The sequence below is a fragment of the Narcine bancroftii genome, chromosome 3 (assembly GCF_036971445.1).
Source record: "Narcine bancroftii isolate sNarBan1 chromosome 3, sNarBan1.hap1, whole genome shotgun sequence".
Taxonomy (NCBI): domain Eukaryota; kingdom Metazoa; phylum Chordata; class Chondrichthyes; order Torpediniformes; family Narcinidae; genus Narcine; species Narcine bancroftii.
The window spans coordinates 279,305,775-279,327,548 of NC_091471.1; the positions used below are offsets into that span (position 1 = coordinate 279,305,775).

Consider the following 21,774-nt stretch of genomic DNA (forward strand, 5'->3'; position numbering starts at 1 on the left):
GCGCTGAAAGCTTCCTGATCGCAGCAGAGGTTTGGATCTGGGGCTCAGATTGCCAATGGTTTGAACTGGAGTTTGTGTGGCTACAGAGGCTGCAGGAGTGTCGGGAGGCCAATCCACGGACACCCAGTATCTTTGAAGGGACTCTCTTTGCTTTTCTCTCTCCTATTGTTAGGGGTGCAAGGCAATGGACATGGCTACACTTTGTTTGCTAAAGAAGGCAAGAGTTGAAATCTATCATGCACAATAAATACATTTCAATATATTATTACTTGACAATAGAAGAAACATTTGAACCTTTGATGTATGAGGTGGTGTGGCTGCTGCCTCAAAGCTTCAGTGACCAAGGTTTGATCCTGACCTCGGCAGTGTGGAATTTGCAGGTTCTCCTTGTGACTGCGTTAATTTTCACCAGGTCATTCCCCCCCCCCCCCCCCCCCCCCCCCGCCCCATATCTCAGAGGTGTGCGGGTTGCGAGGTTAATAAACCACAGAATGTGGTTGCAGTATGTTGGTGAGAATCAGAATCTGGGAGGAACTGATGCAAATATGGGGAGAATTATTGGGATTGGTGACAGTTGGTCCTTGATAGTTGAGCTGAACATAGTGGATTGGGGGGCCTGTTTGCTTGCTGTACGTCTCTACAAAACATGCCAAATATGAACAAATGCTTTTTATCTTGATACAGGGAAATGGAAGATAACAATTCACTTCTTAAGGAAGAAATGGAAAGTCTTCGCAAAAAACTGGAACGACTTGAGAAGTTAAAGGAAGAAAATGTAACTTTGGAGTTGGAAAAAGAGGTTTGTTTTTTTTTTCATAATTTAAGGTTTTAGGTTTTATTCTTCATGAATTAAAAAAAAATATTCTTGCATTTCTTATAAGGGCAGAATCTATTTACTTATGGCACTGGTGAGTTGGAGCGCAGAGTAAGATGATACTGGTTATGTAATAAAACGATGGCAGGTAACAGTTGTATATCCAACTTAAATAAATTTGTCATACAGTGGCAGGTAGTTATTTGGAAAGAGCTGCTAAAGGAAGTGGTGGAGGCAGATGCAATTATAGTGTGGACGCACTTGGAGTGTGGATTGGCATGTGGACATTGTGGCCATTAGTGAAACTTGGTTGCAGGAGGAGCAAGACTGGTAGCTCATTATCCTGGGGTTCTATTGTTTCAGATGTGATAGAGCAGGAGGGATGAAAAGGGGAGGAGTGGCATTGCTCGTCAGGGAAAACATCACGGCTGTGCTCAGACAGGACAGGGCAGAGAGCTCGTCCACTGAGGCAAGATGGGTGGAGCTGAGGAACAGGAAAGGTTTGACCACATCAATGGGGTTGTAATGTGGACCATGCAATAATCAGTGAGAAATGGAGGAGCAAATCTGTTGTCACAGGGTATATTATATTTTATATAAATATGTTTTTAAAAGAGGTAGATTAAGGGGGCTTAATGTAGGTCACTTGACAAACTGGCATCATCATTTCACAAAAGACATCTCATTTAAAATGTAAGAGCTTTGCTGAAAGAGACGTCATGTCCACAGTGACTTTACAGAAACTTTGAAGAATGCCTATGGAGACTTCACAAGTCGGCGTTAATTGGACTGATGATGTAGAGTAAATGGACTACTGTCTTTAAAGCAACAGATGCCCAGGCAGAAACTGATTCTGGTGCCAGCAATCTGTCTGGTTACAGTTTGCTGTTCTAAGAGGGGTCATGTGGTTTGCAAGTAGAGAGAGAGAAAAGACCATACAGGCACCTGGTACAGTTCCTGGCCAGTTCCGCCACCTCCTTCTTCAGCCTGTGCCACACAAACTGCTCCGCGACCATCCGCATGGTTGTCTTTACCGCTGGGTGAGCAAGATCGTGGATCAGACTGAAGACTTTCGCCCTCCAGTGCGGCGGGACCACCGGGCGCGGTGTGCTTGTTGAGATGTCGCAGAGCAATGTGTTTGGGTTACTGGGCACCCGGACATCCTTGAGTTTGAGGCCTGAGATGGCGGTCTGTAAAGCCTGCATCTCTGCATCGTTTCTCTGTTCCTGAGCCAGTTGCTCGTAATCCAGGTTGGGTGCAAGAGTATTGATGGCTGGACGTGAGAGCACATCCACCATTGTCCTTGCCAGCCCTGTGTTGGATATGGGTCGTGAACACGTACAAGAGGTGGCGCTGCTGTCTGGTGGACCACGGATCCTTGGTCATCGCCAGTGTTTGAGTGAGGGGCTTGTGATCCATGAAGGCTGTGAACGGCCTGCCCTCGAGGAAATAGCGGAAATGGCGGATGGCCAAATACAGCGCCAGGATCTCCCGGTCGAAGGCACTGTATTTGAGTTCCGGCGGGCGCAGCTGCTTGCTGAAAAAGGCCAGCAGGCGCCATTGTCCATCGTTCCAGAACCCCCTCCACTGCTGTAGCTGAGGCGTCCACAGAGAGCGCCGTGTGCACCTCCGACCGGGGTGGACCTGCAGCGTGGCGCTGGCTAGAGCCTCCTTTGTCGCGATGAAAGCCCTGTCCGCCTCCTCTAACCATGATAAAGTCTTTTCTTTGGTGGCCATGAGCACGTACAATGGGCGCATGGTGTGCGTGGCTCCGGGGATGAAATGATGGTAAAAGTTCACCATCCCTGCGAACTCTTGGAGGCCTTTCAGGGTGGAGGGTTTGGGGAATCTTTGAACAGCCGCTACCTTCTCTGGCGCCGGTGTGGCCCCAGCCGCCGAAATGGTGTGCCCCAAGAACTGGAGGGACTCCTTGCTGAACTGGCATTTGGCCCCGTTGACCGTGAGGCCGAAGTCTGCCAGCCTGGCAAAGAGTGTGCGGAGGTGGGCTTTGTGTTCGTCGTGGTTGCGACTAGCAATGAGAATATCGTCCAGGTAAATTAACACAAAGTCCAAGTCTTTTTCAACCGTGTCCATGAGGTGCTGGAATGTTTGGGCCGTGTTCTTTAGACTGAAGGGTATACGCAGGAACTCAAGGAGGCCGAAAGGGGTGATAATGGCCGTCTTACCCATGAAGTCTGGATGCACCGGGAACTGATGGTATCCTTGCACGAGATCCACTTTGGAGAAGTCCCGTGCACCTTGGTGGAGAAGTCCTGCATGTGGGGCACCAGTAACCTGTCGGGGGTGGTTGCGTTGTTCAACCGACGGTAGTACCCGCACGATCTCCAGTCCCTGGATGATTTCGGGACCATATGGAGCGGCGATGCCCAGGCGCTGTCCGAGCGCCGGACGATTACTAGTTCCTGGAGCTTGGAGAACTCCTCCTTTGCCTGCTGGAGATTCTCGGACGGCGGCCATCTGGGTCTAGCATGCAGCAGGGGGCCCTGTGTGGCGATGTGGTGGAAAGACCCCATTCTGGGGCAGGGCGGCGTTGAACCGAGGCTCTAAGATGGCGGGGATTTCTTGGAGGATCTTGTCGAACTCATTCCTGGCGGCAGCTATGGTGGTGATTTTGGGCCTGCGGGCTTGTGCTGTGTCCAGTTGGGTGGACTTGAACATTCGTATGTTGACCAGCCTTTTGCCCTTCATGTCAACCAGTAGGCCGTGAGCTCTGAGGAAGTCAGCTCCTAACAGCGCGGTGTCCATGGAGGCTAGGACGAATCTCCAGTGGAACTTCTTCCCGATCTGGATCTGTGCCCTATGGGTGCCGTAGGTCCTGATGGTGGAGTCGCTGGCCACCCGCAGGGTTGGACCTCGAGAACGGGTGCAAGACTACAATGCCATGGGGGGAAGGATGCTGAGCTCAGCCTGTGTCCACCAGGAATCGGCGGCCGGTGGATCTATCCATCACATGAAGGAGGCTGTTTGTGTGGCCAGACATCGCACCCATCAAAGATTGCTGGCCTGGTCGTTTCCCTGAAACCCCAGGGCTGGCGGCACTTACGGCCTTGCACTCCCCAGCGCTGGTGGTAGAAACACCAGGTCGACTGGCCCTCCTCTGGCTTGGTCTTGGGAGCGGCTTCTGGTCGGCTGGCTCCTGGTCGTGCCACCTGGTTGAGGGGTGCCTCATTTTCCCTCTTCGTGAGCCAGAGGGCATCCGCATGGGCTGCTGCTCTCCTCGGGTTCGAGAAGTCTTCATCTGTGAGGAGCAGCTGGATGTCCTCCGGCATCTGTTCCAGGAATATCTGGCGGAAGAGAAAACACGGCTTGTGGTCTTCTGCCAGGGCCAGCATTTCATCCATCAGTGCCGTCGGACTATGGTACCCAAGCCCATCTAGGTGAAGGAGCCTGAAAGTCCATTGCTGGGGAGATAGCCAGAAAGTTTGAAGCAGCAGGTCTTTGAGGGTGGTGTAATTGCCGTAGCCGGGGGGTTGGTGGATGATGTTGTCCACCCTCGCTGCCTTATCTTGATCCAGAACGCTCACGACGTGGTAAAAGATCGTGGCGTCTGCAGAGATGTTGCAGAGTTGAAATTGTGCTTCCACCTGCCCAAACTACGTTCTCGGTCGGTAGGTCCAAAAGAAGGGGAAGCTTGATGGAGACAGCGTTAACTTATGCTGAATCCATGGTGATTTGAGTCCAGAAAAACGTCTGGCTCGTCGGGGTCACCATTGTGATGGTGTGAGCAGTGGAAGAAACACAGCCACCACGTTGAGGGTCATTAACAACTGTTTTTATTCAAATTCAGCACGTCCCAATAAGGGCAGCATGAGCTCAGTCACCTGGTGCATTGTGACATCATAATCACTGCCCAGGGTGCACGCTGGAAGGGATACTGGAGTCAGAGAGAAACCTCTGACGACGTCATTTCCCCATGGCTGCCCCGCCATGTGGCGATATAAGTGGGGATGGTTCACCATGAGGATGTGTGCCGCCACAACATCATATTTGTTCTTTAGATTTTTTTCCCATAGGTATACAAGTATTCATCTTTGCCTTCCATTGTAGAAGGGAGTCAGATTTACAAGTAATTGCAATACATTTTTTAGTCACAGCTACAGCTATTTTAACAAATAAAATTTTGAATTTAATTAGTTTATTACGTATTTCAATAAAATTGTCCAAAAGACAAAGCTGTCGTCCATGAAGGCCACCCCAGTTAGTATTTCAGTAATATCCTTCCAGAAAGATCTCAGCTTCACACACGACCACCTAGCATGTACAAAAATTCCTATTTCCATTCCACATCTAAAAGAAATTTCTAACATTTCCTCTTTTGATTTATGTAATTTCTGTGGTGTGAGATGTAATTGGTGTAGGAAATTATATTGCACTAATACATACTATGCCTTTATAATAGATATCCTGCTATCCAAACACCAATCAGACCAGCACCTTTCCATTATTGCAACTCCTAAATCTGACTCCCATCTCTCTTTCAATCTCTGTAAACCTGGTTTTGCACTTTCATTTTGGAGAGCAACGTACATTTTAGATATAAATTTAGGGTGTGTTCCCCAGTCAAATCGTTCATTCCATCTCACTAATTTCAGGTGGTGCCAAGTTTGATCCCCATCTTTCTCTTAAGAAGGATCTTAACTGGAGAAAGGAAAAGAATGTCCCATTAGCTACTCCATACTTAATTTTTAATTGTTTAAAAGAAATGAGATCCTTCAGTATAACACTCATGAACATATCTTATTCTTTTGATATTCCATGAATTCAGTATTTTTTTTCACGCAGATTTATAGGCAGTAGTACATTTTTACATAATGGTGTCCTCAGTGATATACTTGCTTTTTTTCCCCTATACATGCATTTATTTCTTACCATATTCTAATAATATGTAGGATTTTTTTTGTTATTGGCTTAACATTCTACATAAATAAAGTCCTTTATTGTCTCCTTGTTTATTGAATTCAGTCCCATTTGAATCCATGGGGGGGGGGGGGTACTGTTTTCTTCAAAGAAAGATGATAGAAATCTTGCTTGTGCTGATAGATAAAACTTCTTAAAATCCGGAAGTCTAAGTCCTTCCAATTTATAGTCCCATGTTAACTTTTCCATTGAAATTCTTGGTACATTGTTATTCCATAGGAATTGTCTTATACAATTATGTAATAATTTAAATAAATTTTTAGTGCAATAGGCAATGATTGAAAGAGGTACCGTAGACTTGGCATCACTTTCATTTTTATACAATTTACCCTTCCTATTAATGTAATCGGCAGATCTTTCTATTTCTGTAAATATTTTTTCTAGTAGAATGGTATAATTAGTTATTATCTGTCATTATCCCTCAGTATTTAATTCCATATTTCTTCTATTTATATCTACTATCTTTTTGATATCTTTCATAATCAAAGTTCTGCAATGGCATTATCTCACTTTTATTCATATTTATTTTATATCCTGATATTCTTCGATATTTTTCTAATTTTATGTTCTTCCTGTCCAACTTTGAAGCCCTTGACATCTGATCCCTTCTTATAATCTTCATCAGAGGTTCAATTGCTAGGATGAATATGCTGGTGATAGGGGACACCCCTGTCTACTCGATCGACTCAGGGGAAAATAGATGATTTTTGGTTATTATAATTTTAGCTTGTGGCTTATGATAGTTTTTTTTCTATCTACACCAAATTTTTCCAAAGTTTTATATAAAAAAGATAATTCTAGTCAGTCGGATGCCTTTTCTGAATCTAAAGAAATAGTTATGTTTGGATCCAACCTTGATTTTGCCATATGTATTATATTGAATAATCTATCTAGGCTATTTGAAGATTGTCTTCCTTTAACAAATCCCACCTGATCTGGATGCATTAATTTTGCTAAATATTCACCCAGTCTGTTGGCTAGTGCCTTTGCTATAATTTTATAATCTGCATTCAGGAGTGATATTGGTCTGTTTGATGAGGTTTTTAATGGATCTCCACCTCTTTGGTAGCAATGTAATTATAGTATTTGAAAACATTTCTGGGAAGGTTTGGGTCTCCACCGTCTGGTTTAACACGTCCATCAAAAGAGGCATCAACAAATCTTTAAATTTGTCTATAGAACTCAGGAGGAAACCCATCTTCCCCAGGGACTTATTACATTGTAAAATACCCAGAGGCTTTTCTATTTATTCCCTTGCATCTAAATCATCTTTTTCCTCTCTCTTCTTGGGACATTCAACATTTGTTTAAAATTCTTCCATCTCATTTTCATCTCCTATTAATTCTGATTTACCTAATTTCAAATATTATTGTCTAAACGTATTATTTATTTCTTTTTGATTACATATTGTGATATCCGTTTCTGTTTCTATGGCATTTATCATTCTGGATAACTCCTCTGCTTTAACCTGCCAAGATAACAACTTGTGTGCCAGTTCTCCTATTTCATAATATTTTTGTTTAATTTTTAATATAATTTTTCCATTGTATATGTTGGTAATGTATTGTAACTTTTTGTTCTCTAATATTCTACATTTTTCTTGTGTTCCTAATATCTGATATTCTTTTTCCAGTTTTGTTATATCCTTCTCGAAGCCATTTAAATCTCTTGCATATTCAATCTTAAGAATTTTAGTGTAAAAAATATGTCCCCTCAAATATGCTTTAAGCATATCCCATATTAGAAAATTGTTTTTAGTGGAAGGAAGATTGTTTTCACAAAGTATTTCTGTCTCTCTCTTAATATATTCACAAAAATCATTCTTCTTTAGTAATGTAGCATTAAGGTGCCATCTGTACATAAGTTCTTGCTTTTCCATTATCATGAAAGTTAATGTTAATGGTGAGTGATCTGATAAAAGTCTTGCCAAATGCTTCGTTTTTATCACTCTCCTTTGTAACTGAGCAGACATTAAAATTAATCCTTGTATGTGAATCATGTACCCTTGAGTAGAACAAATAGTGTCTTTCTCAGGGGTTGAGCCACCTCCATATGTCAATTAAATTTAAAACCTTCATAATGATGTTGTTTTTGCAGTTTTCACCCTTGTTACTGTTCTCGCTGATTTATCCAATATTGAATCTAAACAAAAATTGAAATCTTCTCCAATCAATATATTTTGCCTTCCTCCTGTAGTTTTTAATAAGACATCCTTCATAGAGACTTAGTCTGGGGTGTAAAAGTTCATAAACGTCCATGATTCTGCATAAATTTTGCAGTGTGCCATTACAAATCTTCCAGCTTGATCAATTAATGTCTCTTCTATTATTATTGATATATTTTTATTAATTAAAATTGCCACATCTTTTGCTTTTGATCCAAATGAAGACAATATTACTTGCCCCACCCATATTCTTTTTAATTTTGCATGTTTCATTTTCTCTTCACTGGTCCGTTAGTTCCATTAACATTAAAACTAATAAATTTTAATGTTCTATCGATATTTATAAAACAATATTTTTTTAACAGTAAAATCTCTTTGGGAGGGCGTGGCAAGATGACGTTGAGTCTAGACATGTAATCTTGACCTCTCTGGCCAGACTTTTAAGTACCTGTTTTTTTAACTCTTTGTTTTCAAGTTTAAATTTTTTAAATTTTAGTTTAAAGTATTAAGGAATTATTATGGCCACTAATGGTAAAAAGATTAAACCTCAAGTGCAGAAGAAGTTACATTTTCAAAGTGATGAAGATTTGGGGCCTAGACGACTTGATACAGCCCCAGGCTCAATCTCTTAATTGTCTAAACCTCAAAGACTGCTTGTGGGAGCTGAAAAAAAAATGTCTATACTCACCAAGTGAAGGATGCTGGAATTTTGATGGAAAAACAACGAGATAAGGGGGGAGTCCAGCGGCGACTCCCTGAGGAAGTTGGAGTGCCGTCACTGGGAGTCCAGACCCGCAGTAAATCTTTTAAAATGCCTTCTGTTGAATTTCAGCAAGAGCTGCAGTTACCTTGTTCTGCCACCATGTCAGAAATCAGAGTTGAGATTTACGGATTCACAATGTATGATGCAATTCTTTCTTTCTTTGGCTTGGCTTCGCGGACGAAGATTTATGGAGGGGTAATATCCACGTCAGCTGCAGTTATTCAACATATGTTGACATCTTTAATGAATGAGATGGTTCAATTAAATGCTGGTATAAGTTCAGAATTAAATATGGTTAAAGCACGTGTGGATGCATCTTATGAAGAATTTAAAAAAATTCAGACTGGTTTTTTGGACTGTAAACAAGTGACTTCTAACAGAAAAAGTATTGAAGATGGAAAAATCAGTCATAGAATTAGGAGAATGTGAGAAGGAGTTGGAAAGAAAAATAGATTACTTGGAGAATCAAAGCAGAAGAAATAATGTGAAAATTGTTGGTTTACCAGAAGGTATAGAAGGACAAGATCCTCGTGAGATTAATGATGAATTTTATTCATTTTATAAAAACAAATACATCTGAAGGAAAACAAGACACTAGATCGATTGATTTTATTTTATCACAGTTGAATTTACCGATATTAGAGGATGCAGATATGCAGGAGTTAGAAGGACCATTTACTGATTCGGAAATTTAAATAGCTATACTGGAAATCCCGAACGGTAAATCGCCTGGTGTTGATGGATTTTTGGTTGAATTTTATCAAATTTTTTAAAGACTGGATCCTGCAAATATTAGGGCAAGAATTTTTCTCTGGGGGATTGACACTGGAAAGATCCCATAGAGCTTTAAGAAGAACACCCTCAGCTGGTCAACCACCGAGATCGGTAATAATTCGATGATTGAGTTATTTGGACAGAGAAGCAATACTTCGACTTGCAGTACAAAATGCGAGACAACAACAAACTCCATTATTGATTCAGAATAGCAGAGTTTTTTTAAAATCCTGATTTGAGTGAAGAGGTCATTCAACGTCGACGTCGATGCAATCCAGTTAAAGAAACTTTGTGGCATAAAGGTTATAAGTCTACTTTTTGCTACCCTGCAGTGTTGAAGGTGTTTTATGGAGACTATCAATTTCGGTTTTTTGAAAATGAATGTGAAGCAATGATTTTTGCTGATTCATTGCCAGATATAAGACGACAAAGACGTAGTCCACCATTATCTCCTAAAGAAAAATCTGGTTGTTCCGGAAATGGAAGAAATGGCAGAAATGGGAAAAACGGGAATGGAAAGAGTCTACTCCTTCTGAAATGGGATCTCCGAGATTGGAATCTTTTGGATGAAAAGAAGAATTTTTTAATTCTATTTTTTTTGTTATTATGATATTTTGATGTTATTGATTGTTTGGCTGGGGAGGGAGAAATTTGCACTAAGTTCTTTACTAGTCATCAGCCACTGGTGGCTGACCTACACCCAATTTTTGTTTAGGGGATTACTACCTTTTGGTAGATTTTTTTGGGGGGGGGGGGGTTTTTTTCTTTTTTTTCTTTTAATTTTAGTTAGTTTTTTTTCTATTGGAGGGCCTATATACGTTGATTTGAGTTTTTCTATAAAGATATTATTGGTATTTAGTAATAATGGTAGGTATTTCAAAGTTGAGGTTTGCTACTTATAATGTTCGAGGATTAAACAGTCCGATTAAGCGTAAGCGAATCTTGGTGTATATTAAGAAAATGAAAATTGATAATGCTTTTTTACAAGAAACACATTTGAATTAGAAGGAAAGCATGAAATTAAAGAGGGACTGGGTTGGGCATGTATATTCTTCATTTAATTCTAGAGGTAAAGGTGTAGCAATTTTGAATTACAATCAATGGAGGAAAAGGCAGGATGTATTCTTAAATTGAATTGTAAGATTTTTAGTGAATTTTGGACTTTACTTAATATTTATGCCCCAAATGCAGATGATGAAATATTTATTTCAGATGCATTTGTATGTTTAGGTCAGGCTAATGATAATATTTTAGTTGGTGGTCATTTTAATTGTGTTTTGGAACCTTTATTAGATAAATCTCCGAAGAAAGTTAAGAAATCCAAGATGGCAATTCAGGTCCAAGCGTTGATGAAAGATCTTAATTTTGTAGATATTTGGAGACGTCTTAATCCGACAGAGAAAAATTTCTCTTTTTATTCATCTAGACATGAATCGTTTTCAAGGAATGACTTCTTTTTAGTATTGGCACATTTACAAGGGAAAATACAACAAGCGGAATATAAAAGTAGGGTGATTTCAGATCACTTTTTGTTATATTTTACATATCCAACTTCTGAGAAAATTCAAATGGCTTATCGTTGGAGGTTTAATACAATGTTGTTAAAAAATAGGGAATTTATTGATTTTTTTGAAAAAACAAATTTATTTTTTTGAAAGAAAATTCTAATTCTGTTCAAAGTGAGTTTGTATTATGGGATGCTATGAAAGCCTGTTTGAGAGGACAAATAATTAGTTATACTTCTAAAATAAAAAATAATCGATTAAATCAGTCTTGAATTAGAGAAACAGATTGATGAGTTAGAAAAGGAATTTCAGAAAGATGCTACAGAAGATCAGAAAATAGAATTATCTAGGTTGAAATTGGAATATAATACTTTGCAATCTTATCAATTTGAATGTGTGATTAATAGGACTAAGCAACGGTATTACAAATGGGGAGAGAAACAAGCATATAAGGTATTGGCGTGGCAATAAAGAAAGAACAGATTTTGAGGACTATTAATGCTGTTAGACGGAATTCTCTTACTTCTTATAAACCTCGTGAGATTAATGATGAATTTTATTCATTTTATAAAAACAAATACATCTGAAGGAAAACAAGACACTAGATCGATTGATTTTATTTTATCACAGTTGAATTTACCGATATTAGAGGATGCAGATATGCAGGAGTTAGAAGGACCATTTACTGATTCGGAAATTTAAATAGCTATACTGGAAATCCCGAACGGTAAATCACCTGGTGTTGATGGATTTTTGGTTGAATTTTATAAAATTTTTTATAATGATGTATCTACAGTGTTTGGGGATGTATTACGTCAAGTTGGAGAACATTATGAATTACCTGAGTCTTGTTCTAGTGCTTTAATTACAGTAATTCCTAAAAAAGATAGAGATCCTTTGAAAGTATCTTCATATAGACCAATTTCGTTGTTAAATGTAGATTATAAAATAATAGTTAAAATATTAGCGAATAGATTGGCTAAAATTTTACCCAAGTTGATTCATATTGATCAAACAGGTTTTATAAAGAATAGATATGCTTCAGATAACATTTTGCGCGTGATTAGTTTGATTAATAGATTTCGACAATCCTCAGATAATCCGATGGTGATATCCTTCGATGCAGAAAAAGCATTTGATAGAGTTGAATGGAATGTTTTGTTTAAAGTTCTGGAGAAATTTAAGTTTGGTCCTTTTTTTATTGGTTGGATTAGGGCTCTATATAATAAACCGGTAGCTAGAGTATGGACGAATGGTTTGATTTCAGAATCCTTTAAGTTAACTCGATCAACTTGTCAAGGTTGTCCTTTATCACCAGCTTTGTTTGCGTTAGTGATTGAACCTTTAGCAGAGCTGATAAGATAAAATACACAGATACAAGGTATGAAAGTTTTAGATGAGAAGTATAAAATTAATTTATTTGCTGATGATGTATTGGTGTTTTTAATAAACCCAGCTCAGTCACTTTTGCACTTGAAGGAATGTTTAATACAATATGGATGTCTTTCTGGATATAAAGTTAATTTGGAAAAAAGTGAAATATTACCGGTAAGTGAAGGAGATTATTTAGTTTATAAGAATATTATTAATTTGAAGTGGACTGATCAAATTAAATATCTGGGTATAATTTTGAATGTTAATTATCAATCTTTATATAAATTAAATTATGCTCAGTTAATGAAAAAAATTAAAACTGATTTGATGAAATGGATTTACCTATTTTTCTTTTTTTTTCTTTTTTATATGTAAAAAAAAGTTAATGTTTATGTTTAATTGTTGCATATGTCATATTATTTGTTTTTTGAACGAATAAATAAAGTTTAAAAAAAAAAGTAAAATCTCTTTGACTCTTTAAATAATGTGATCCTTTCCCTTTAAGAAAAACACATGGTGTCCCTGCCCCAATGGTGACATATATGTAGAGCCCTGAATGCCGGTGAAAAAAAGCCCACAGAATCTCTTGAGGAAGAAGAACCCCTTTAGTGCCATCTTTTTTTTTACTTTTGAGGTGCCATTCTTCCACTTAGACTGGAGTCTCTATCCTGCCACCACTTTTCCCAGATTTTTTTTATTTTACTGAGCTCTCCGTGAACGTTTCTACACACTTTACTTTTAAACAATAAATACAAGACAGTTTAACAAAAATAAAAAAATAACAACTTTTAATACTTAGTTTCATTATAAATATTTTCACAATCTTCTCCCTCAGCAACTTTAATCGTACAAACTTTGCAGTAAGTCTTCCACCTCATCTTTGGTCTTGAAAAATCTCCACTACTTCGACCCTCAAAGTTGCATGATATGTCATTGAGTATTTCAAGTTTTTAGCACGTAGTTGTCCTTTCACATCTTCAAATTCTTTTCTTTGCTTAATCAAGGCCGGGCTAAAGTTTTGAAAAAAAACCTTTTCATGATCAACTTCGGGCGGGCCATTATTCTGCTTAGAGTACTCATATCTTCTTTGGCTTGGCTTCGCGGACGAAGATTTATGGAGGGGGTAAAAAGTCCACGTCAGCTGCAGGCTCGTTTGTGGCTGACAAGTCCGATGCGGGACAGGCAGACACGATTGCAGCGGTTGCAAGGGAAAATTGGTTGGTTGGGGTTGGGTGTTGGGTTTTTCCTCCTTTGCCTTTTGTCAGTGAGGTGGGCTCTGCGGTCTTCTTCAAAGGAGGTTGCTGCCCGCCAAACTGTGAGGCGCCAAGATGCACGGTTTGAGGCGTTATCAGCCCACTGGCGGTGGTCAATGTGGCAGGCACCAAGAGATTTCTTTAGGCAGTCCTTGTACCTTTTCTTTGGTGCACCTCTGTCACGGTGGCCAGTGGAGAGCTCGCCATATAACACGATCTTGGGAAGGCGATGGTCCTCCATTCTGGAGACGTGACCCATCCAGCGCAGCTGGATCTTCAGCAGCGTGGACTCGATGCTGTCGACCTCTGCCATCTCGAGTACTTCGACGTTAGGGGTGTAAGCGCTCCAATGGATGTTGAGGATGGAGCGGAGACAACGCTGGTGGAAGCGTTCTAGGAGCCGTAGGTGGTGCCGGTAGAGGACCCATGATTCGGAGCCGAACAGGAGTGTGGGTATGACAACGGCTCTGTATACGCTTATCTTTGTGATGTTTTTCAGTTGGTTGTTTTTCCAGACTCTTTTGTGTAGTCTTCCAAAGGCGCTATTTGCCTTGGCGAGTCTGTTGTCTATCTCATTGTCGATCCTTGCATCTGATGAAATGGTGCAGCCGAGATAGGTAAACTGGTTGACCGTTTTGAGTTTTGTGTGCCCGATGGAGATGTGGGGTGGCTGGTAGTCATGGTGGGGAGCTGGCTGATGGAGGACCTCAGTTTTCTTCAGGCTGACTTCCAGGCCAAACATTTTGGCAGTTTCCGCAAAGCAGGACGTCAAGCGCTGAAGAGCTGGCTCTGAATGGGCAACTAAAGCGGCATCATCTGCAAAGAGTAGTTCACGGACAAGTTTCTCTTGTGTCTTGGTGTGAGCTTGCAGGCGCCTCAGATTGAAGAGACTGCCATCCGTGCGGTACCGGATGTAAACAGCGTCTTCATTGTTGGGGTCTTTCATGGCTTGGTTCAGCATCATGCTGAAGAAGATTGAAAAGAGGGTTGGTGCGAGAACACAGCCTTGCTTCACGCCATTATTAATGGAGAAGGGTTCAGAGAGCTCATTGCTGTATCTGACCCGACCTTGTTGGTTTTCGTGCAGTTGGATAATCATGTTGAGGAACTTTGGGGGACATCCGATGCGCTCTAGTATTTGCCAAAGCCCTTTCCTGCTCACGGTGTCGAAGGCTTTGGTGAGGTCAACAAAGGTGATGTAGAGTCCTTTGTTTTGTTCTCTGCACTTTTCTTGGAGCTGTCTGAGGGCAAAGAACACTTCCAATCTCTTTTCAGTGCCAACCGCTCAGTCCAAGATTCCGCCCTGCTCCAGCTCCCTCAACAGCCCCTAAGGCTAGAGCTGGATGAGGTTCCCACCCTGGATGAGACATATAAGGCAATCGAACAACTGAAAAGTGGCAAAGCAGCAGGTATGGATGGAATCCCCCCAGAAGTCTGGAAGGCTGGCGGCAAAACTCTGGATGCCAAACTGCATGAGTTTTTCAAGCTTTGTTGGGACCAAGGTAAACTGCCTCAGGATCTTCGTGATGCCACCATCATCACCCTGTACAAAAACAAAGGCGAGAAATCAGACTGCTCAAACTACAGGGGAATCACGTTGCTCTCCATTGCAGGCAAAATCTTCGCTAGGATTCTACTAAATAGAATAATACCTAGTGTCGCCGAGAATATTCTCCCAGAATCACAGTGCGGCTTTCGCGCAAACAGAGGAACCACTGACATGGTCTTTGCCCTCAGTACTCATATGCTACTCCAAGAATTATCTCCCGTTCTCAGTAGGTTATAAGTCTCACCAGAACTGGTCTTAGTCTCTGATCACCAGCTCTTCTGGGTTTGTTCGGTGAGCTCTCTCGATATGCAGTTTTTCTCCCAATTTCTTCTCACAACACTTGTGGGATCCATTTAAAAAAGAATGTTCACCAAATTTCTTCCCTCGATTCCTTCCTTCAGTCCAATAATCCGGGCATTATTCTGTCAATTAATATTCACCACATGGTATATTTTGAACAGCAGTCCTTGTTTATCCGATTCCCATACTTTGGCTTTTCTTTGGCTCGTCATGCATTTTCGTCAGTTCAATCTCTGCTCGGCCCATTCTCTCCATCAGTTCTTCAACAATCTCTTTTATTTTGGTAATTTTCTTCATCATATCTCTCATCACTGTTACAGCATTTATGAATCGATTACTGAAATTCTCCATTTTTTTCCAGGATGATGCTCAATTCTTTTTTTGAATATTTTATTTTTGATTTTCCAAAGACTCATGCAAATGCAATAGATAAAATATTACATTCTCTTTCCACTTTATATGATTTACAGAGTCCTAATTTCCCCCTCCCTATCCCTCAACTTATAAAAATACCAAAATATAAAAATAATATCCTACAAAAATTTTCTAAATACTAACAAATACAATGATGCTCCTTGAAGCTCGAGGACCTTGGATGATGATGCTCAATCCTTGATCCCGTTCCCTAGTGTTACCTGGTCCTGCCAGTCCCTTTGCCATTTTTGCACCACTCCCTTTAATGGGACTTTGACCCAATGTTCCCGGATGAATAGGAGCTTCTTCAGTCTTTGTTCTCAGCTGCCTTGGCTTCTTCGTGCTAGTTTTATCCATTTTGATGAAGAACATCTGATTTTCAAATTTTGACCATCTATTGGACCATGAATACTTCAATCAAAACAGGTCTGTTCAAGTCCTTTGCATGGCCACACCCCCAATTGACAGGAATTTGGATCAGAAAGGCAAAGAGGGATACGTCAAATATAGGCAAATCACATTCCTGTAGGTGGGCAATATTCATACTTGGAGCTGAAAATATCTGTTTAATTGATCAAAAGATTGGATGTTAAAGTCTTTTTTAAGAATTATTTTAAAAGTGGAAAAGGGAATCTGAAATAGATTTGTCAAGCTCGTGACTATTGTGTGTTTAATTTCTGCTCATATGAAGATACCTTTACAAATGTTTTTCAAATAATATATATTTTTCCTATTTTAGAAATTATTATCAAAATTGCAAAGCTGGGAAAATGTGGAACAAACCTCTGGACTAAATATCCGGTAAGATTCTATTAGAAAATGTACCTTTTTGGTGAAATGCAACCAACAGTATTTGTGCTTTTTTTTTCTCTTGTTGCCTTTGTATTTCTCCTGTATGAATGCTTCACACTAGGTTTAAGTGAGGGCTGTGCAGACTCCAATACACATTACTAGTGTCTTCCATTATTTGTCCATGGTTGAGCTTTGCTGCTTGGATTTTGTTGTCACAGTGCAAAGAATTTAAGACAATCTGATTATACTACCTATCATTTGCTGATTTTTTTTTGCATTTGTAACCCTCCTAAAAACATGAGTTGGGATGTTTTGTATGCTCTTTAGATGCTACGGTATGTAAATCATCTTCTAATGGCAAAAGTCCACAGTCAGAGCCAATAGCGATACTGTAATTTGCTACAAAGGGTGAAATGACAGTGAGGGAGAGAGCAAAGTAATTTGTGAATTAATTAGTTAAATCAGGAAACTTGTGAAGAAAATGGGAAGAGAAAAATTGGGCAAAAAGAGACTAAACTCCATTGTTACTGTGGCACCCCAAAAAGGGATTGGTGGGATTCTTTAATATGAGGGTTTGAAGTTGTGTGTGGGAGTAATTCTTCCTGAGCAGTACATGCTTCAGTATATTATAAATGTCATTACAATTTTGTTCAGTAACAAGTTGTTCAAATGAGTTGGCTATTCTGAATTTAATATATATTCATACAATAAAGCACTAAAACAATGTTATTTGTAATTTAAGTTAAGGTACAGTTGAGGTACAACCAAAGTGTTTAAGACATTAGGGATTGAATGAAATCCTTCACAGAATTCATCAAGATTAAGATTTTTCTCCATTTGAGGAACCCCTGGAATCCCCATGAAATTTCCCTTGTAAATGTACATCTGGCCTGCATGCTGTGATGTTGACATAAAATACGTACTCACCAATAGTCATTCAAAGGCTATTATGATTAGCCCATTCAACCCCTCATACTACCCTGCCATTCAGTAAGATAATAGCGGTTCTTTTTATCTCAGCACTAATTTCCTGTACTAATCTAATATCTAGAAACCTATTTATGTTGCATCTCCAATGCAGTATTGATCAGAACAGGAGTGTAAATAGCCAGACTTTGGTACCGAGTCTTGCAAGGGTCAATTAGGGTGAGTAAGATTAAGATAGCACCTTACAGTGGCAACTCTTTGCGTGCAGTTCTGAAGGGAATAATCAAATACTCCCTAATTGAACTATTAAAACTTAACCTCAGAACCATAGACTCAAACTTGCCTGTAAATAAGGATGTTCTATGATCAGTAGCAGACCTTGCACTTGGTGGAATCGGCAGTTTCAGTTGGACTGCAGGAGTTTCAAACAGCCAGCAAACGGGCCATTTAAATTCCGCCGGAGTTGTAAGTAGCAGGTGCTCAGTACATTTTGTTACAGAGTTCTGTGTTTGGTTTTGTGTTGGAAAGTGACAGTTTGCCTTAGAGAGCCAAGGTGAAAGTGGACTGCTGAGAGAGTGGGAGATGAACTGGGCATGTGCAGAAGATGATCTAGAAATTTCTGGACCACCACTGGGTGTGGCTGTGAAGTGAAAGGAGGCCCAAGCAGAGTCAATGTCTGGGAGGCAGTTTAGAATGTTGGGCATTTTAAAAGGGATGATACATTCCGAAGGCAGCCAGAAGGATCAGGACCAAGTGATTGTTCCTCTCTCTGCAAGCAACACAAGAAGACAATTTTGAATTTTGTTCTCTCTCTCTCTCTCTCTCTCTCTCTCAAAGATCTTTTGGCTTCAGTTTACCAAACAAACTGAATTTTGTTGATGATCTTTACTTTGGTTGAGATCGAATATTTGTGAGTCTTGTGTGTTTTGTGTCTTAAGTTTTTCTGTGGGCTAGTTGGAAATATAACTTAGACTTTAATTACATATGTTATATTTAGGCTGGGGAATTTATTAGTTTTACACTGTTATAGGAATTTGCATAGTAACCAGTGGGCATTGTTATAAAAGGGGGATTTTGAATTAAAGATTGAAGGTGAATTTTTGTTAATAAAATCATTGTTCTTCTTTACCCCTGTGTGATATGCTTTCTTTGTGGTTGCTGGTTTGATCTTTAACAATTTAAACATTGTGGGAGATTTAAAGAGACATTGCACAGACCAATTAAACACTGAGGGAGTTATTAGCATGTGACCCATGGGCCATTTAAAGAAGATCCGACCACTCCTGGCCCACATACAATCCTTTGGAAAACAACTTGATAAACTCTGAGCCAGATTATATCAGAGAAGCACCAGGGAGTGCTATGTAATGTGCTTTACAGAAACAGGGTTAAATGAAGCTACACCTTCATTGCTCTGACCAGACACTGGTGTCATGAAAATCCAGGGGAGGTGGCGTTTGTGTCATAAATTCATTGCAGTTATGTCCCAATCTTGCTCTTCTGACCTGGAACATCTGGCAATCAAGTGACGCCCATTCTACCTGCTAAAGGTGTTCACTGGCGTCATCCTGGTTGCAGTGTGCATTCCGCCTCAGGCTAACGTCAGGCTAGCATTGGAGGGAGTAGCCATGAGACAGCACAACCTGATGCCTTATCATTCATTGTAGGGTACTTCAATCAGACAAACCTGAAGAAGGCTAACGAACCTCCATCAACGTGTTACATGTGAGATCAAAGGAAGCACACTCTCGACCACTGCTACACCACCATGAAGTACACCTACCAAGTCATACTTGCATTTCAGCAAGTCTGGTCACCTGGCTGTATTTCTACTCCTGGCATACAAGCAACCTGTTGAGGCCGAGATCAAGGGCGTTTAAGGTCGGGGGTCCAGATCACTACAAGAAGCCCAGGTTCGACCTGCAGAAGGCTATCTCTGAAACAAAGTGGCAATTCTGGAGGAAGCTGGAGACACGCCAGCTATGGCAGGGAGTGCAGGCCATTATAGCCTACAAAGTGAGGGACAACTCCAATGAATTGAACGCCTTCTATGCCTGCTTTGAGAAGAAGAACCCATCAGTGTCTGCGAGAATCCCTGCAAAGGCTGAGGACTCTGTGGTATCTGTCTCTGAGACCGACATTAGAACATCATTCATGAGGGGTCTTGCTCACAAGGTGCATGCCCTGATGGTGTACCTGGCAGGGTACTGAAAATCTGTGCCAATCAACAAGCTGGAATGTTCACGGCCATTTTCAATCTCTCAATGTTGTAGTCAGAGGTTTCCACCTGCTTCAAAGGGGCATCAATCATCAAGAAGAGCAGAGTGAGTTGCCCCAACAAATGTCACCCAGTAGCACTAATTTCTACTGTGATGAAATGCTTTGAGAGGTTGGTCATGGCCAGAATTAACACGTACCAAAGCAAAGGACTGCAATTTGCCTATTGTCAGAATCGCTCCACGGCAGATGCAATATTATTGGCTCTCCACTCAGCTCTGGATCACCTTGAAAATAGCAAATCATACATAAGACTTCTCTTCATCAACTACAGCTCAGCCTTCAACGCCATTATTCTCTCAGTGGTGGTCAAGCTCCAAACTCTGGGCCTCTGCACCCCCTCTGCAACTAGATCCTTGATTTCCTCATCGGAAGACCACAGTCAGTACGAATTGGAAACCCTGCCTCCTCTTCACTGACTATCAGTACAGGTGCAGCTCAAGGATGTGTGCTTAGCCCATTGCTCAACTCACTCTACACACATGACTGCGTGGCCAGGCACAATTCCAATGCTATCTACAAATTTGCTGATGACACCACGGTTGTTGGCAGAATCACAAACGGCAATGAGGAAGCTTACAGGAAGGAGATAGGTGACTGGTGTCATGCCAACAACCTTGTACTCAATGTTGGCAAAACCAAGGAGATGATTGTGGTCTTCAGAAAGAAGTTGGGAGAATTGGATCCAGTCCTCATCGAGGGCTCAGTAGTGGAGGGTATCAAGAACTTCAAATTCTGGGGGTCAGTATCTCCGATGTTTGCTCTGTGATGCTGCCACAAGACAACCCATTTTGTGACTTGTTTATGACGATAATCACTTTTCTGATTCTGGATGATGAAATCATTGAACAAATCGAATTCAAGACAGGGCTGAGGATCAGCTTAGGGAGGGAATCACAGAGCTTGAGGTAGTTATATTTTGGCTGGAATGGCAATTGAGATTTACTTCCATCTAAAAATGGAGCATGAAGAATGTTGGGAATCACTTTGGAAACATTTTTACCAAGTATGCAACATCTAGTGAGGTCTTTCAAGAGCTATACCTGTTATGATGGATAGATCCCTAAGTTATAAAGGAGTAAAATTAATCAGCATATCTGATCCTAATGGTAAGCAAGTGCCCCTCCTGTGTGGCTATCATGTGAAGTTGGATTCTCCTTTCCCCCCCAAAGTTTGAATATCTTGTGGATATTTGCTGTCTAGCCTCATATCCAAAAAGTGATCAATGTTAGGTCTGCTTTGTTCATGAATGAGTGAGACAAACACCAGACTGAGTCGAAATCAGGGTTCTTTGTTCTTTATTACCGGATTGTAACACTTGCGACTAACGATGTTAGTCGGAGAATGCATTCTGCCGTTATCAGCAAAATGGTGATTTTTTATACCCTTGGATACGTGCTTAGAACATCATCATATCATTACTTGTCCAATGACTAAAACTGTTGCTATCCTTTCCCTGCTAGCTTCCTGCCTCTCAATCCATCAATGTCTCTCTTATCTTGTAAGTACAAGGATGCATTCACATCTTGTTACAGCCCTGTACAGGGTAACTCCTTACACATTCCCATCTCATGATGTTTTACCTTACATCAATGAGGTAAAAATTAGGACCTTCAGCTCCCTGGAGCTGTATCTTTTTCAGGAAACGGAAATTTAAAGAGGAAAATGTTGAGAACAAGAAAATATTTTCTGTTTTCAAATGAACAAGTTAGCTGCTGGCAATATCTTTGTGAAGACCTGAAGGGCATATATTTAAATTTCTGCAAATACTCTTATTCTTTCTAAACAATGAAGATTAACATTTAGAAAACTGCACAGTTTGATCTTAACCGTATGAATCCTATTGTTCAGATTGCAGAAGGGAGTGTAGTCAATTTTTGCAGCAAATTACCAATTTTCCACTAAATTGCAGTAATCTATCAGAATTAGG

General features: G+C 40.5%; 1 protein-coding gene across 10 annotated transcripts in view; it reads left to right on the forward strand.

The window, feature by feature from the left end:
* Nucleotides 1-21,774, forward strand: part of mad1l1 (mitotic arrest deficient 1 like 1) — a 1,066,498-nt gene that overhangs the window by 39,950 nt on the left and 1,004,774 nt on the right. For all 10 annotated transcript variants that reach the window (XM_069928298.1, XM_069928297.1, XM_069928299.1 and 7 more), the window contains exons 9-10: nt 685-799; nt 16,588-16,649. In XM_069928298.1, coding sequence (XP_069784399.1) covers nt 685-799; nt 16,588-16,649 — 177 coding nt within the window. The remainder of the gene's footprint in view (nt 1-684; nt 800-16,587; nt 16,650-21,774) is intronic.